Source organism: Tetrao urogallus (assembly GCF_951394365.1).
Source record: "Tetrao urogallus genome assembly, chromosome: 18".
In the NCBI taxonomy this organism is placed as follows: domain Eukaryota; kingdom Metazoa; phylum Chordata; class Aves; order Galliformes; family Phasianidae; genus Tetrao; species Tetrao urogallus.
Window position 1 is genome coordinate 9,009,082 of NC_136831.1, and position 15,980 is coordinate 9,025,061.

At 43.1% G+C, this 15,980-nt stretch overlaps 1 protein-coding gene across 5 annotated transcripts in view; it reads left to right on the top strand.

The window, feature by feature from the left end:
• Positions 1 to 15,980, top strand: part of MYH10 (myosin heavy chain 10) — a gene marked incomplete at both ends in the record, with an annotated part of 89,581 nt that overhangs the window by 67,166 nt on the left and 6,435 nt on the right. For all 5 annotated transcript variants that reach the window (XM_079544116.1, XM_079544115.1, XM_079544117.1 and 2 more), the window contains 18 exons: positions 846 to 1,039; positions 1,387 to 1,508; positions 1,814 to 1,883; positions 1,981 to 2,141; positions 2,750 to 2,858; positions 2,941 to 3,072; positions 3,968 to 4,174; positions 5,389 to 5,526; positions 6,105 to 6,228; positions 8,478 to 8,649; positions 9,306 to 9,518; positions 9,642 to 9,786; positions 11,219 to 11,425; positions 12,440 to 12,544; positions 13,547 to 13,699; positions 14,174 to 14,422; positions 14,967 to 15,179; positions 15,622 to 15,834. In XM_079544116.1, coding sequence (XP_079400242.1) covers positions 846 to 1,039; positions 1,387 to 1,508; positions 1,814 to 1,883; positions 1,981 to 2,141; positions 2,750 to 2,858; positions 2,941 to 3,072; positions 3,968 to 4,174; positions 5,389 to 5,526; positions 6,105 to 6,228; positions 8,478 to 8,649; positions 9,306 to 9,518; positions 9,642 to 9,786; positions 11,219 to 11,425; positions 12,440 to 12,544; positions 13,547 to 13,699; positions 14,174 to 14,422; positions 14,967 to 15,179; positions 15,622 to 15,834 — 2,927 coding nt within the window. The remainder of the gene's footprint in view (positions 1 to 845; positions 1,040 to 1,386; positions 1,509 to 1,813; positions 1,884 to 1,980; positions 2,142 to 2,749; positions 2,859 to 2,940; positions 3,073 to 3,967; positions 4,175 to 5,388; positions 5,527 to 6,104; positions 6,229 to 8,477; positions 8,650 to 9,305; positions 9,519 to 9,641; positions 9,787 to 11,218; positions 11,426 to 12,439; positions 12,545 to 13,546; positions 13,700 to 14,173; positions 14,423 to 14,966; positions 15,180 to 15,621; positions 15,835 to 15,980) is intronic.

Genomic DNA, 15,980 nt, shown 5'->3' on the forward strand with positions numbered 1-15,980 from the left:
AATGTGGAATCCCATTTTTGTTCATATTTTGGCCGTAAGGTCTTACTGCTGGCAGTCAGAGTTGCCATTTGTGAAAAGGAGCAAACAAGCAAAACACCCAAACAAAAGAAACCAACAGCAGGGAGATCCTCAGCCAACATGTTTCAAAATCAAGGAAAAGGAGTCGTCTCTGCTCTGACACTTCCTGGCAGCTTTGAGGTGCTCTGTGTGCAGTTTTCCTGTGGTTAAAGTGCTCTTTTGGCAAGGGAAATCTTTTCAGGTAGATATAAAAATTGAAAGAATGATTCAGAATTGCTCACTAGCGAAAGTCTGGCAGACAGTTTTTTTTCCCCCCCTCTTGTCACTGGAATAATACTATTTCCATCTCTTCTGTAAGTCATTCCTTTCTCTTCTTTGACTATTCAGTAATAGTCGTGCTTAACAAGTATAGTTATCCGACTCTTCATTTTGAACAGCTATGCCCAGATAACTAATTCCAAATGCTCAACCCAGAGGTACTCCCTGCTGGAGGAATTCTAATAATTTCCAGTTCCTAGGCAACAGTCTCTCTTCTGACTGTGCAGGATGTGTGTTTACTGGTCATGTAGAACTGCAAGTAAAGAGCTGGATGTTTTAGTAGGTTCCTACTAAAGCTACACTACTCTGCTGTATAAGCTTGTGGCTTCTGGTTCCACTGCTTCTGCACAACGTCCCTGGTACATGCTGACTGCCTTGCCTACTGGTGGCATCTCCTGTCATTTGTCCCACAAAGCTTTTGCTGCTGCACTGTTGCTCTTCTCTCTTCGCATCTCTTTATCCTGACAAATATTAAGGTTCACTTCACTGTTTTCTCTTTGCCTTCCCAGTGGATCGTATCGTGGGTCTGGATCAGGTCACTGGCATAACAGAGACTGCTTTTGGCTCTGCATACAAGACCAAGAAGGGCATGTTTCGTACTGTTGGGCAGCTGTACAAAGAATCTCTCACCAAGCTGATGGCAACGCTCCGAAACACCAACCCCAACTTTGTTCGCTGCATCATTCCAAATCACGAAAAGAGGGTTTGTGCTCCAGTCCACTCCTTGAATTCTTTCTCTTTGTTAGCGTTGGATTTATTCACGCTGTCCTCATCTTCTCTTTGAAATCAGAAGCCAGGCTTTGAAAAGCTTTCCACACTGACCAAATATGGTTTGGGCGACCTGACCAAGTGGGAGATGTCCCTCCTTGCCCCGTGGCAAGGAAGTTGGAATTAGATGGTCTTTAAGTCTTTTCCAACCCTATCTCCATGGTTCTATGAAGAAATATCTTCTCAGTATTCCCAATACATGCCTTATTTAGATAGTTGGCTGAGAAATTTAAACTGAATAGAAATTAAAGTGTAAAAATAATCTTTGTTTTGTTTATCCAGGCTGGAAAATTAGATCCACACCTTGTTCTAGATCAGCTTCGTTGCAATGGTGTTCTGGAAGGAATAAGGATTTGTCGACAAGGATTTCCAAACAGGATCGTGTTCCAGGAATTTAGGCAGAGGTAATAATACGTACAATCTGCTGAGGTTTTTATTTTTAAGATGAAGTTCCTTGTTAAACACTTGAAGGGGAGGGAGCAACAGAAAAAACAACACAGCTGAAACAAAATCCAAAACAGTTCTTCTGAAGTGGTTTGAACTTAAATGCTACAGGTTTACTCTAAAGAGAACAGATAAGTGAGAGCAACCTAAGCTGCATGTCTGGAGAGTCTCCTTTGCCACACACTTGTTGACTGTAGCTTTATGGCTTTATAAAAATGTTACTGGTTATTGGTGAATGTAAATATTTGTTAAATTTGCCTTGAAGGTATGAGATCCTTACTCCCAATGCAATTCCAAAAGGCTTCATGGATGGCAAGCAAGCCTGTGAGCGCATGGTAAGTGTTCATGCCTGAATATTGTTAAAATGTTGAAAAGTTGAAACAAAAAAAATGGTTGTTAGTGTAAAAATGATGTACATTCCTGTCCATTTAGATCAGAGCCTTGGAGCTGGACCCCAACTTATACAGGATTGGACAGAGCAAGATCTTTTTCCGAGCTGGTGTCCTGGCACACTTAGAGGAAGAACGAGACCTGAAGATCACAGACATTATCATCTTCTTCCAGGCAGTCTGCAGAGGATACCTGGCCAGAAAGTATGTGTGCTTTTGAGACTGGCTTTTATTGTGGCCATCTTAAGCCTCTTTGTTAGGGAGCTGGCCTTCAGAGTTTCCATCTGAGGATTTTTCTTAGGAAAGCATGTTGCTTAAAGTATTGCAGTTATGTCCAAGGCAAGTAGGTCACTTTTACCCACCCGTTCTAACAACAGCTCCTTTTCTTATCCTTACCTGTGTGGCACATGTAGCTGTTTACAATTTAGCTACTGACTGCAAAAATCTCTCCTCCTGCTCCTTAGGTTCTCAGAAATACTTTGGAAAGCTGTTTTTATTTTTAAATTAAAGAAAGGTTCGTTGTTTAATTCACACTTATTTTATCTTTTTGAGGACAAAGTCTGTTAACAGTAAGAACAAACAGCTTTTATTGTTATTGTTCCGAAAGCAGTGACTCCAGCTCTTTCCTAGCCTTTTTAATATAAGGAATGAACACTCATAAGTCAGATAGTCACCCAAACTCAAAAATAAACCTTTTATGGTCTGCAAGTGTTCAACGGTTGGATAACCTTTAAAACAAGCAAGCAGAGCCCTTGACAGATGCTTTACTTAGCTGTATTTAACATTAAATGTTTTGCTTTCTCTGTCTTCAGGGCCTTTGCAAAAAAACAACAGCAACTGAGTGCACTGAAAATCCTGCAGAGGAATTGTGCTGCATATTTAAAGCTTAGGCACTGGCAGTGGTGGAGGGTCTTCACAAAGGTTTGTTACATTCTGTCACTTTCTCTGACTTGAGTAAATAAGTGAATGCAGATTCTCACGTGTTCATTTTGAATCTTTGTAGGTGAAGCCTCTTCTCCAGGTGACTCGCCAGGAAGAGGAACTTCAAGCCAAGGATGAAGAATTAATGAAGGTTAAAGAAAAGCAGACAAAAGTGGAAGCAGAACTTGAGGAAATGGAGAGGAAACATCAACAGGTTTGTGCCCCAATCAGCTTCTAGGGTATGGAATTTGTATTGCAGTACCTTCTGGGTGAGGGAGGCATCTGTGATCAAAGCACTGTTCTCATCAGGCAGGTTAACTGTTTTCTTAACACTTGACTAAAAGCTGAAAGCGGGAGATAAAAGGAAAGCATTCCTTCAGGAATAGAGACAGCGTATTGAAAAGAAAAAAAAGGTGGTTCTGTTGTCATTTCCTGGTTTTTGGAAAACCTCAGTAGCAGCAGCAGCTTTTCCATCTTCAGATACGTTTTTAGGGTGAGGACCTTCCATCGTGTGCCAGTGCTGCTTAAGGCACAGGGAAACAATTAGGGCATTGCTGGGCAAAGCTGAAAATGAATTTGTGGTGAGACTGATACCAACTTGAAGAACAGCTGAAGGAGTATGTCAGTGGAGGCAGACCTGTATTTGTCACTGTCATTTGAGGCATGCTATTACTGTGGTGTGGATATCTTGAATGGGGGAATGTTAATTCATGTTTACACAGTGTTTACACAGTGACTGCAAATACCAGTTCAAACACACTGCTCTGCTTCTCTGCAAGGCCAGTCCTGCAAAACAGGCACTTCCCTCCTCTTTGTGCTGCTGGGAGAACGGGGAAGTGGTGCAAGTGTCCTGCTGGGGTCTGTGGGGGGGTGGGGATACAGAGGAATGAATATTGCTGTAGTGCTGCTTCTAGAGTTGGTGCCTTCTGGCCTGTGCTAAACCCTGTGCTAGAGATGTTCATTTCTGCATGTGGACCAGGGAGCCTTGAGCTGGAGCAGAACTTGACATTTAGGTAACTCTGTAGTTGCCGTATGTGTGTAGTCTCTCATGAAAGACTTCAGAATGTGAAGTTGCTACTGCTCTGCTACTTTTTCCTTAATATTTGCAGCTCCTAGAAGAGAAGAACATCCTTGCAGAGCAGCTACAGGCTGAGACGGAGCTCTTTGCAGAAGCTGAGGAGATGAGGGCTCGCTTGGCTGCCAAAAAACAAGAGTTGGAAGAAATTCTCCATGACTTGGAATCCAGGGTTGAGGAGGAAGAGGAAAGAAATCAAATATTGCAGAATGAGAAAAAGAAAATGCAGGGCCATATTCAGGTATGCTTCTTGGTAACTGGAAATGGAAAAGAATGCAAAGGGAGCAGTTAAAAGGGTGGGAATGCTTACTTACCATCTCCACAGTATGGAGGAAGGTAGATCCTTAGCACCACGTGTGGAATGCAGTCAATTTGATTCTTTATTTCTTGTTACTGTCTCTGTAATTCCAGAAGTATGAGAGTGAGGGAAGAAGGAGAAATGTAAAAAATGCAGTGTTGGATTTATTGCATGTTCAGGTGTAGGATTGATGGCAGCAAGCACTTCCTGAGTGAGCAGGAGCCTGCAATGGCTGCTTGCCTGCTTTCTTCTGGAGACTGATGGGATGATACCAATTTTAAGGGAAATGTTTCTTTTCAACATAAATGTAGTGAAAATCCTTTAGCTTCTATGAAAGAAAGACAGCTTCATCTCCCTTGAGTTGCTTGTTTTCTCTGAAATGTTTGAAGATGAGTTAGATGTTTCCTTTTGAACATCTGGGGACTTCAAAACCTTTACTGATTGAGGGGTTCCCCAAGAGCTCAACTGTCTTTCAGCAGAGTACTTAGTGGAGAGACAGAGCCCACCTCCCATGGCTCTTGGTGCCTTTTAGTAAGTATCCACGGATGAACAGAAGCACAGTACATCACTACTTTTCTGCTGGCATCGAGGTACTTGTGCCAGTCTCAAAGCCATTCAGTTGTAGGATTGAGCTCTAGATTCATACAGAAATCAGAAATCAGCTCTAGATTCATACAGTTTACTGTGTAAACTGGTGTCCTGTGGCATCTTTTCCCCACCACGTGTGCTTTCATACCCTATTTGGATGCAGTATCCTAGGAAGTTGTTGACGTGCAGCCCAACCTATCTTGGTTATAATTATTAGTGCTGGGTCCCATTTCCCCCTGTGGTGGATTGTTATTGTATGTGAAGAATTAGGTAGGTGAAAGATTGTGGTGGAGTGAGAATACGTTTCCTAGGCAGCATGCTGCAGCCAAATCTAAAATACAGAGTGTGAAGGATTCCACCTGTGTCACGTGGCACTTAATTTCTTTACCAGCTTGCTGATAGTGTAGCTGAATCTGACAAAGTGAAAGTATTTTTTTTTTAGTTTTATTTGGGGCAACTGTTTGCTTTTTTTTCAAAATAATGTATTTTTTCCACTAAGTAAAAGAAGAAAAATATTAACACATGGGTAACCTGGAAAATACACACATGCAAATTGCCTCTCTTGCCAGGACCTGGAGGAACAGCTGGATGAGGAGGAGGGAGCTAGGCAGAAGCTGCAGCTTGAAAAAGTGACAGCTGAAGCTAAGATCAAGAAAATGGAAGAAGAGATCCTACTGTTGGAGGACCAAAATTCCAAATTTTTGAAGGTGAGGCTAGTTTGTTTGGCAGAGATTCTCCTCAGAAATAAATCAGAAATGAATCAGTGATACCAAGTGACAGCAGCAGCTTCAGATATTTTGAGAGCTCTGTTAGCTTTAGAGTTTGTGCCTGAAGACTTGTGGGGTTGCAACAGGTTGAAGCTGAGACTTAAAGCTGCTTTAGAAGTGGCCTTTAGGAGGGTCACACTTGCCATGTGTTTCTAGTGCTCTCAGTCAGTTTGATGCAGTGTTTGTCATAGCTGCTGTTGTTCTTTGGTAGCTCTGCAGATGCTACCATTATTCTCTGTGAACTACACAGATGTTCTGAGACTTAAGTGATAAGGAAGGAAACCAGCTCTCCCAACCATTAATCCCATGTTCTTGGGAAACAGATGTTCATGCTTCCATTTTATTTCAGTTTATTCCAATTGAGCCTTAATACTGATGGATCAGGCACATGCAGTAACACTTGTATAGAATGCTGTGTGGGATCTCTGTGGATTTTGTGCCTTGAATTGTTTGTGCTGTTCAGAGACTCTTTGAGGCATTGAAGTTTTTCCCCTCCCACTCACTTCTCTCCTAACTAGGAAAAGAAGCTGATGGAGGACAGAATTGCTGAATGTACTTCTCAGCTGGCTGAAGAAGAAGAAAAGGCCAAAAACTTGGCCAAACTGAAGAACAAACAGGAGATGATGATCACTGATTTGGAAGGTTTGTTCTTTTACATCTGCCTATCAGCAGCTTTGAGGTCGTGCTGGAAAGGAATGGATCACTTACAGCAGTGTACAGATACCTGGTTTGGTCTTCTAAATGTACCCTGACACGTGCATACCTCAATAGCTTGACAACCTTGCAAGAAATGTTGTGCTCTTGCAAGGCTTGTTGCATCTGGCTCCTCCTTGTTGTTCTTCAGCCCACGTTACAGTTTTAAGAATCCATTTCATTTACAGATGCAGTCAGGAATTCGTGATGTTGCACGAATCCCTTGCTAACAAGGTAAAGCATCTGACTCTTAGGAATTCCTGTGCTTTTCTCTAATAATTTCTTAAAAAACATTTCTGAAGGAATGTTATTTGCCATTCATTTATTCAAAAAGAAAAAAAAATTGGAAGCCTAAGCAAACATGAATTATTTTGTTTTTCTCAATGTTTTGTATATCTGAAGTGGTTCCATTTTTCTGTCCGCTTTGGATTGTTTAAGTGTTTTGTCACAGATTGAAGCTGCCCTGCGTATGCACGTAACCCTGCTTAATTTGAAAAGGACAATAAATGTATGAAAAACCCCTGTGATTGTACATAGCTATTACACAGTGTGAATAGAGTGCCAAGTTGAAATTGCAAGGCAGAATTACTCTGTGTCCTAATTTGGAAATAGTTTTGCACCAGCTATATGATGGCCTGTCTTGCCACTGTTAAAACTGAGGTGCTTATGGAGGAACACCAGAGCTGCGTTTTCCCTGGTAGGTGGGTGTTGAGCTGATAGGGATGGAAGGAGATTGATGTGCCTTTGCTTTAGAAATCAGCTTCTATGGCAGAGGCCAAGAGTTGGGAATGAGCACAACTGGAAAATAATTCTGGAATCGTTGTTTGCTTGACTCAGGATCAGTGGTTCTGAAGCTATTGGACAGATGTGTTTGGTTATGGTGCCATTCTGAGATTGATGACCGAAAAATGGAAATTAAAGCTTAAGTGTAAGGCACGCGATTTCTTGGCTGGCAAAGCACTATAGAATAATATTTACTTTTGGCAGTGGTTCAAGGAGCCTTAAAGCTTTCTCTGCCTGGGTCTTGGCGCTGCTGGGCACTAAAATTTAGACCAAAAAAGTAATTAATTTTGCTGTGAGATTTCTTGTGTCTTCTCACTGTCTTGTGGCAGCGTTCTGAATAAAGCTCCTCGGAAATATGATGTGAAAACAGAAGGAAAAATGGCTTTTTTTTTGTTTTGTAAGAAACTTTTTAGAGGGAGAGGATTTTCCAGAGAAACTACTGATGGTCTGAATTACCCTGCGAGGCTGTGACAGATCATTCTTGAGCATCATGGCTCTCTTTCCATAAAGAAGATGAGGGCCTGAACCAGGAGCAAGCTTAGAAAGTATGGGAAAGAAATCTATACATAAAGAGGACCCACAAAATATTAACTACGTCTAATAATTGTGTTTATGCTCTTGTATGTGGAATTATGCGAAGTCTGCGCTAAGCATCAGTGGTTTGGAAAACTTCTGTGGCTCCAGTGTTACACAGCTGGCCGTCAGCTGTCTGCTGAGCAGTGCTGAGGCAGCGACTGCCTGCTCTGTCACAGGCAGGGGGGTGAGGAGCATTGGTGGAGCACTGATAAGGGGGTGTTTTTCACAAAGAAATGCCTCAGGGCAGGAGTATCTCAACTCAAGTTTAAAGTTTGCAAAGCCTTGCAGAATATCCATGGGATGTGTTTGAAATATCCATGGGATGTGTTTGAAATATCCATGGGATGTGTTAGTGGCACAGATGCTTCCAAAAAACTGTTTGTCCAAACTTTCTTAAGCCTGTACTTTCCAGTAGATGTTTTGGAGCCTTGCCTCCCCCTTCAGAAGCTGTTGCACACTGTCATTTTTTCCAGACCTTTGCTGATCTTCATTTTTGAATCCTTGTGCATGTGATCATCTGACCCAGCATTTCAAACTGCTCTTCTGCCAGACCCCATTCCTTACTTTCTGTTAAGGCTGAGTTGTTTCTGTTCCCTTACTTCCATCTTTTTGCTTCCTCCAAGGTAGCTGATTTCCTCTGAACTTCTTCTGCATCATGAAGTTTTGCTTCTTTATTTTCTCTCTCCCAGTCAGCATTCCAGCCAGAAACTGGATGAAAAATTGACTTAATAGTAATTAAACTTCCACCCCTCCTGCCACCCTCTTCCCTTGCCCCCAAACCATTGGAGCATTATTAGATTTAAAAAAAACCAACTTACAAATCCTTGTCACTTCTATAGAGCGCCTAAAGAAAGAGGAGAAGACACGTCAGGAGTTAGAAAAAGCTAAGAGAAAACTAGATGGTGAAACAACAGACCTACAGGACCAAATAGCTGAGCTGCAAGCCCAGATTGAAGAGCTGAAGATCCAGCTAGCCAAGAAGGAAGAAGAGCTGCAGGCTGCTCTTGCGAGGTCAGAGCACAGTGGGGTTTAGGAGGGATGGTAGAAAGCTGCTTTCCATGACTGCTTTGAGTTAACTGTAATCATATTGGGCTGGGAGTGTTAGCACAGACACCAGAGGGAATCTGTAGACATCAGTGTGCTGTGAGCAGGCATGGCCAAACCAGGATTCAGTGTCTTGTGTGTCCTTGCACTACAAAGGTGCAGCAGTGTACAGGAGTTGGAGCTCTGGAAGCTGTTTGGTCCCCAGAGTTCAGACTCAAGAGGGAAAAACGTTTAATTGTCAGTGAGTCAGAGCACTTTCCATGGCTGGGTGGGAAACAAATGATCAGGGCTGTGTGGCAGCCTTGCTGTTGGAACAATCTGATATAGATGGAATGCATTTTTATTTTTTGAGTGGTGTTGCAGAAAGCATTCAGCAGACGGTGCGTTTTTGGGATGGTGTTGAATGAGATCTGCAAAACTGAAACGTTTGGATGTGAACTTGAAAAGTTGGATCATTCTTACAGTGCATCTTACGGCACTGTGCTTGTCGAGACATTGAGAAAGCTGCTGCACAGTTTATCTGAAGTTTTACAGTGTGTTTTTTTAAGCCATTGCGTATGTAATTAATGCCAGGCTTATGAGAACAGAGAAAAATGATTGGCTGTTGTGCCTTTGTTTAACAGAGGAGATGAAGAAGCAGTTCAGAAAAACAATGCACTTAAAGTGATAAGAGAGTTGCAGGCCCAGATTGCAGAACTGCAGGAGGACCTTGAATCTGAGAAGGCATCACGCAACAAGGCAGAAAAGCAGAAAAGAGACTTAAGTGAAGAGTTGGAGGCTTTGAAAACTGAGCTGGAAGATACCTTGGATACCACTGCAGCACAGCAAGAGCTGAGGTGGGGTCACGTACCACGTACAGTGTAATAAAGCACTGATAAAATTAACCTGTCATTTACTAGAGATTGAAATGGTGGTTTTGGTTTGTTTTTTTTTTAATTTCTAACTGATGTTTGCTGTAGGACAAAACGTGAGCAGGAGGTGGCTGAGCTGAAGAAAGCAATTGAAGAGGAAACCAAGAACCATGAAGCACAGATCCAGGAAATCAGGCAGAGGCATGCCACTGCCCTGGAAGAGCTCTCTGAACAACTTGAACAGGCCAAAAGGGTGAGCAGAAATGAATTACAGAAATGCATTGTTCTGTTTCTGGGTTTTACATAAGAATGTAACTGTTCTGGGACCTTCTGCTCACATCTGCAGAGCTGAATTGTCTTTATTTGTACATGATGACTGTCACAATTGAACCAAATGTGTTTCATGTGAATGTATTGAAGCTCCTGGATTTGGTGTCTGTGAAAAGCCTCGATTGGTCTTGGGAAGAAATACACCTAGAGATCAAATCATGTGGGAATTATCGGCAGCCCACGTGCTTATTTGGTGAAAAGCAGTTCACAGCGTGCGTGATGAGCAGAGTGCTTCCAAATATGGACACTGTAGCATCAGCACTGAGAAATAAGGAGCTCTGAGTGCAGGTGCTGTGAAGTGCTTCCAGCCACTCCAACTCTGCACTTGTACTGGGAACTCCAGTGCCAGGTATGTGTGCAGCATCTGGCCCATCTGTGCAGCTCCTGCCTTCAGTGGTAACCACCAGCAGAGCAGGTAGGAGCAGGCACTCCTTTGTTATTACCCAGAGGTAGCATTATTTCTACTGGTGGGTGTTTTGTTCAAGAGCAGAATTATTCCAGTACTGCCAAAAAGAGCATTTAGCTTTTGTGATGGCAGTGTTGGTCACTCACAAATATATTTGTGGACAGTTTGTGAGCTGTAGCCCTATTTTTATATAGGGAATAACTCACAGGATTCCTTAACTGAAAATACTGAGTGAGAAATGCAGCAGTTAAACTGCTGGAAAATGAGTTTTTTTCACTGGAAGAACTTGCATACTCTGCTTCTTGTTTAATAAATGCCAACAGCAGGGCATGAAAAATGAAAAAAATGCCCTGCAATCTTCAACAAGGGTCCTCTGAGAAAATGGTGTCAGTTTTGGTGAGAATGGAACTGACAGAACTAATAGTAAGAATGGGACTTAAAAATAATTGGCATAAGAGGTGTTTCAAAAGATTTTTTTGACAAATGTCAGTGCAGTGGTGGAAAGTGCTTTGCTGTGCACTTGCTGCCTGCTACGCCTACTAAAATCAGGGCAACTTCAGCTGATATCTTTCCTTTTATTTCTGTGAGATGAGCCATGCTGGTCTGTTAATGGGCACATTCCTTCCTACTTACAGAGCCACTCTAACAGTCATTTTACAGCACTGATGTCCCAGATCTTACTGAAGTCACAGAGGAGCCTTGTGGTGCTCACTGATACCTGCAGTGTCTGAAAGTGGATTAAGTGGCATTAACTCGTATTTGTCTAACATACGCAGAATGTTAGCTGGCAGCATGTTAAGCACTGGACTTGCAGCTTGCTGAGTGCTTGTTTCATCTTTGAACTTGTAACGTGGATTTGCTGCACTGAGTTACAATTTTTTTGAAGCAGATTTCTTTATTGATACATGTAACAAAGTGTTGGATTTCTTTCATTTTTTTTCTTTCCTAGTTCAAAGCAAATCTTGAAAAAAACAAGCAAGGCCTGGAGTCTGACAACAAGGAGTTGGCCTGTGAAGTGAAGGTGTTGCAGCAGGTCAAGGCAGAGTCTGAGCATAAGAGGAAGAAGCTTGATGCTCAGGTACAAGAACTGACTGCTAAGGTGACAGAAGGCGAAAGGCTGAGGGTGGAGCTGGCGGAGAAAGCCAACAAGCTGCAGGTAAGGCTTTATGAAAGTCCTGAGCTGCTGAAAAATAGGCAAGGAAGTGAAAAACTTCAGATGTCTGCAGGAATAACTGGGCGAAGCATCCTTCAAAGATGCAGCTGGGGCTGGGGGAGTTGGGCTCCTGGGTGCCAGAGGTGGGCAGTGACCTCATCGTGTTGCTGGTGGGGACTTCAGGAGCCTTAAAGTGATGACGCACCTCTGAAAAAAGTAGCCCCAAAAGCCCAGGCTTCTGAGTGTCAGCTGTGTAATAATTAATGGTGCCTTCTGAGTGCGTTCCCATCCCGGAGACCAAATCCTGAAGGAGGCTTTGCCAGCTGCTGGCCTTCAGGTTTGATCTTGGATAGAGGGCTGAGCAGACTGGGCTGTTCTCATGTAGAGGTGCGAGCAAAATGTGCTGAAAGTCACTGGTTGCCTTTTGTGTTCAGAGTTGGGATCTTGGCAGGTAAGGATTGCAAGTCCCATTATTTGGGAAATAGAGAAAATGAGCAAAAAAGGACCAGGGCTGACTTGTGAGGTGAATCAGCATAATGCCTGAATCAGCATAATGAATGGGGATGGCCCAGTTCATTTCAGAGGAGGACTTCATGCATCCTCTTACAGTAGCCCCTAAGAAACACAGTCTGAAGTAACTGGAATTGGCACCTGATGTTGGTGGCCTTTGCAGAGGTGCCTTAAAGCCAGATGTCATCATGATAATCCTTGAATTCATGCTCCCATACAGTCCCATAATTAAGAATAACTCTTGACTATGAGTGCAGAATATTGGCCTGCAGATACTGGAGTGACATGTTCCCTTAAATGGCATAGCTGCCATCTTACACCACTGAAGCTCAATACTGGCATCCAACTTAAGTTTACATTTAGTTTGTGATACCTGTATACTGGGGGCTACTGTTGTCACTGCATACCTGGAATCTGAGGCTGGTTCTGAAGCTCAGCTCCCAGTGGGTTGCAGGATTTGCCATGAGTCAGCTGCATGCTGTTACCTTGAGGCTGCTTGCTTTGCAGAATGAGTTGGATAATGTCTCAAGTCTCCTGGAGGAAGCAGAGAAGAAAGGCATCAAGTTTGCCAAGGATGCAGCTAGTCTGGAATCCCAGCTTCAGGATACACAGGTGTGTGTGCAGCAAAGCCTGAGATCTGCACTTGAGCTTTGTTCCTTGCCAAACTGCTGACTGCAGAGCAGAAAACACGTTTTCATTTGTGGCTTTGAAAGTCCACTGAATAGAATCTGTACTTCCTCTTTGTGTCCAGTGAAATATGACGTGTAAACGACTGCTCAGCTACGTGTGAGGCCAGTTTTTCATGATCAGAGATGCACTATTTGATAGACAGTAACCTTTCAGTTTCTGTTCTGTTTTGTAGTCTGTGGGAGATAAGTGTTTAGTCAGGAAAAGCTCTCCCAAGTAGAATGTTGATGTGAATGAGATTCTTGAAGGATATGGAAGGTGCCTCGAGGTGAGGGCTGGTAGCATTTCTTACAGCTTAAGGTCTTAAAACTGCCTGTAGCTGTTGTTTATTTTAAATAATGTAGGTTTCATGGCATTATCACTCAAATACACTTCTTCAGGTGTAGAAATGCTAATGGGGACTACCTGAATGATGCTAAGCACAAAGGTGAGTGAGGAAGGGGGCCGAGGGAAGGTTGCTACACCTTCATTAATTTCTATTACGACAGCTTTTATTACCACATTACAGCTGTTTTTTCAACTGACTTTTAGATTGCTGCAGTACAGCAAAGCTTCGGTGTGCTGCCACTGCAAGATTTACTGCTGCTTTTTTATTCCTAGGTCATTTCAAATAGGTGTTCTATGCTCGTCCTAAAGAGGAAAAGCAAATTCTAAAGATAATTTCTCAGCTCATCCCTTCTAAACAAAGGAAAAATATTATCTATAAACTTCTAGAATACTGTGGCATACATTCCCTTATCAGAAATAAGCTTTAGAGAGGTTTGCCCCAAATGAATGTTTACTGCCTTATTGGAAAACTGAATTTCAGTTGTTTTCATAAGCATGTCACTGAACGAGAATCTTGCAAGAAAAATAATTAAGCCTGAAACTCTGGATAGAGCAATGGAGGATGGTAGTCAAAGTGAGCTTTGAATATCTGTGTGACAGGAACTACTTCAGGAAGAAACCCGCCAGAAACTCAACCTGAGCAGCAGAATTAGGCAGCTGGAAGAGGAGAAGAACAACCTGCAAGAGCAGCAGGAAGAGGAGGAGGAGGCCAGGAAGAACCTGGAGAAACAGATGCTGGCCTTGCAGGCACAGGTGGGTTGTTGCACAGGGCAGAACGTCTGTAAGGTCTGAAAACTGGGGAAAATGTCATCTGAAGTCGCCAAGCCAGGCTGTGTGCCGTGTCTGTGGGGCTGTGGGTGCTCTGTCCCTGGAGGGGCTCAGGCTGGGCACAGCCTTCAGCAGCCTGCTGTGGGTGGAAGGTGCCTTGGTCATAGCAGAGAATTGGAACTGGGTGGTCTTCAGGGTCCCTTGCAATTCAAGACAGCCCGTGATCTAACTTGCAGAAATGGTGGATTGCATTTCTGAATGGTGCTTCCTGTGTTCTTCCCCCACTGCAGCAATGATTGGCACAACCAACTGTTAACGGGCAGAACGTGGCTCTGTTTTGTTTGCTGCTGGCTCACCATTTTTGTGTTACTTTAGCCAGTGATAGCAGCTGTTTGTGGTTTTGTAGTCTGGGCTTGATGCTTTTGTTAAGCACTATTATCTTCTTCTGATACATTTCAGTTAGCAGAGGCTAAGAAGAAGGTAGATGATGACCTGGGAACAATTGAAGGTTTGGAGGAGAATAAGAAGAAATTGCTGAAGGATATGGAATCCTTAAGCCAACGCCTGGAAGAGAAGGCAATGGCTTATGACAAACTGGAAAAGACAAAGAATCGCCTGCAGCAAGAGCTGGATGACTTGATGGTAGATCTGGATCATCAGCGCCAGATTGTGTCTAACCTGGAGAAAAAGCAGAAGAAATTCGATCAGGTAATCTAATTTCCTGTCATCTTACTACAATCTTTACATGGCGTTTGCTTCAGTAGTTACTGCATTAATGTTGGAGATAGAAGAATCCAGCCAGAGCACAGTGGTTGTTGATGACTCTGATGGGAGCATCGTGGCCCTTTTATGGGTGGGCAGCCCGTGAGCTACATGTCACCTTTGAGTTCTGTTTCATCATGAAATAAGCTCCTTATGTGTACAAAAGGAAATGATATTGGAACAGAAACTCGACTTAAAAAGCTTTAGTTAAGCTTGAGGGATTACAGTAAGAAAGGACAGGAGGACCAAAAGTCAAATTGAGCAGATTCGTGTTGACTGATAGCTTTCTTTCCTCATCTCATCCCTGAACAGCTTCAGCTGTTTCCCTAACCAGCGCTCTGACCACGTCCTAAAAGGCCAGAGAGAACTTCTGAAGGCTGATTAAACCTAAACCATTGACCACTTGAATGACTGTAACACACAGGGCTGTAAGGAGCTGATTATAGAACAAGGAGATTGATTTTTCTGTTTGTGTGATTTTGTTGTTCAGATGCTGGCAGAAGAGAAGAACATTTCTGCTAGATATGCAGAGGAGAGAGATCGTGCAGAGGCAGAGGCAAGGGAGAAGGAAACAAAAGCACTGTCTCTGGCTCGGGCTTTGGAAGAAGCCCTGGAAGCAAAGGAAGAATTTGAGAGACAGAACAAACAATTGCGTGCAGATATGGAGGACTTAATGAGTTCTAAAGATGATGTGGGCAAAAATGTAAGTACTTCTCCTCCTTTTATTTTGTTACACTACATGGGGGATAGCACAGTAAAACTCCCTCACTGGAGGGGGATGTTTGACACGACAGAAAGCATTATGTAACACAAACTACTCGAGGTATGAATGCACAGAGTCTGGAGGTAACATTTCAGGCTTAATGACATCCTCCAAAGAGACCATGGAGGGCAGAAGTTGCTGGCTAAATGGCTGCTCGAGATTCAAGAGCTTGTCTCAGTGTGTTCTCTTTGTCACATTGACTGCACAGCTCCTCCTCCTAATAATCTACACAGCTTTTTGTTGTTGTGCAATTAGAAAAGCTTCTCTGCTGTTCTGATTCAGACATCATCACAAAGCAGAGCTGCTGTGTCCGTGCCTTCCTTCACTGTTACTAACACTCTTGTTTAGACAGCAGAGGGTCTGATAAGTGCTTGTGGTTTAGGTCCATGAGCTGGAGAAATCCAAGCGAACTTTAGAGCAACAGGTGGAAGAGATGAGAACTCAACTTGAGGAGCTGGAAGATGAACTGCAGGCCACAGAAGATGCTAAGCTTCGTTTGGAGGTGAACATGCAAGCTATGAAAGCCCAGTTTGAGAGAGATCTGCAAGCCAGAGATGAGCAGAATGAAGAGAAGAAGAGGATGCTGGTCAAACAAGTATGTCTGGTTTACTGCACTTCATTGCACTTCATAGAGGGAAGGGTGTGAGGCCTGTTGCCAAAGTTTTGGGCTTCCTTACTAACTTACTACTAGAAAATAAAATCATTTCCTTAAAGACCCCACCCTATAAAAGATCTCTAGCA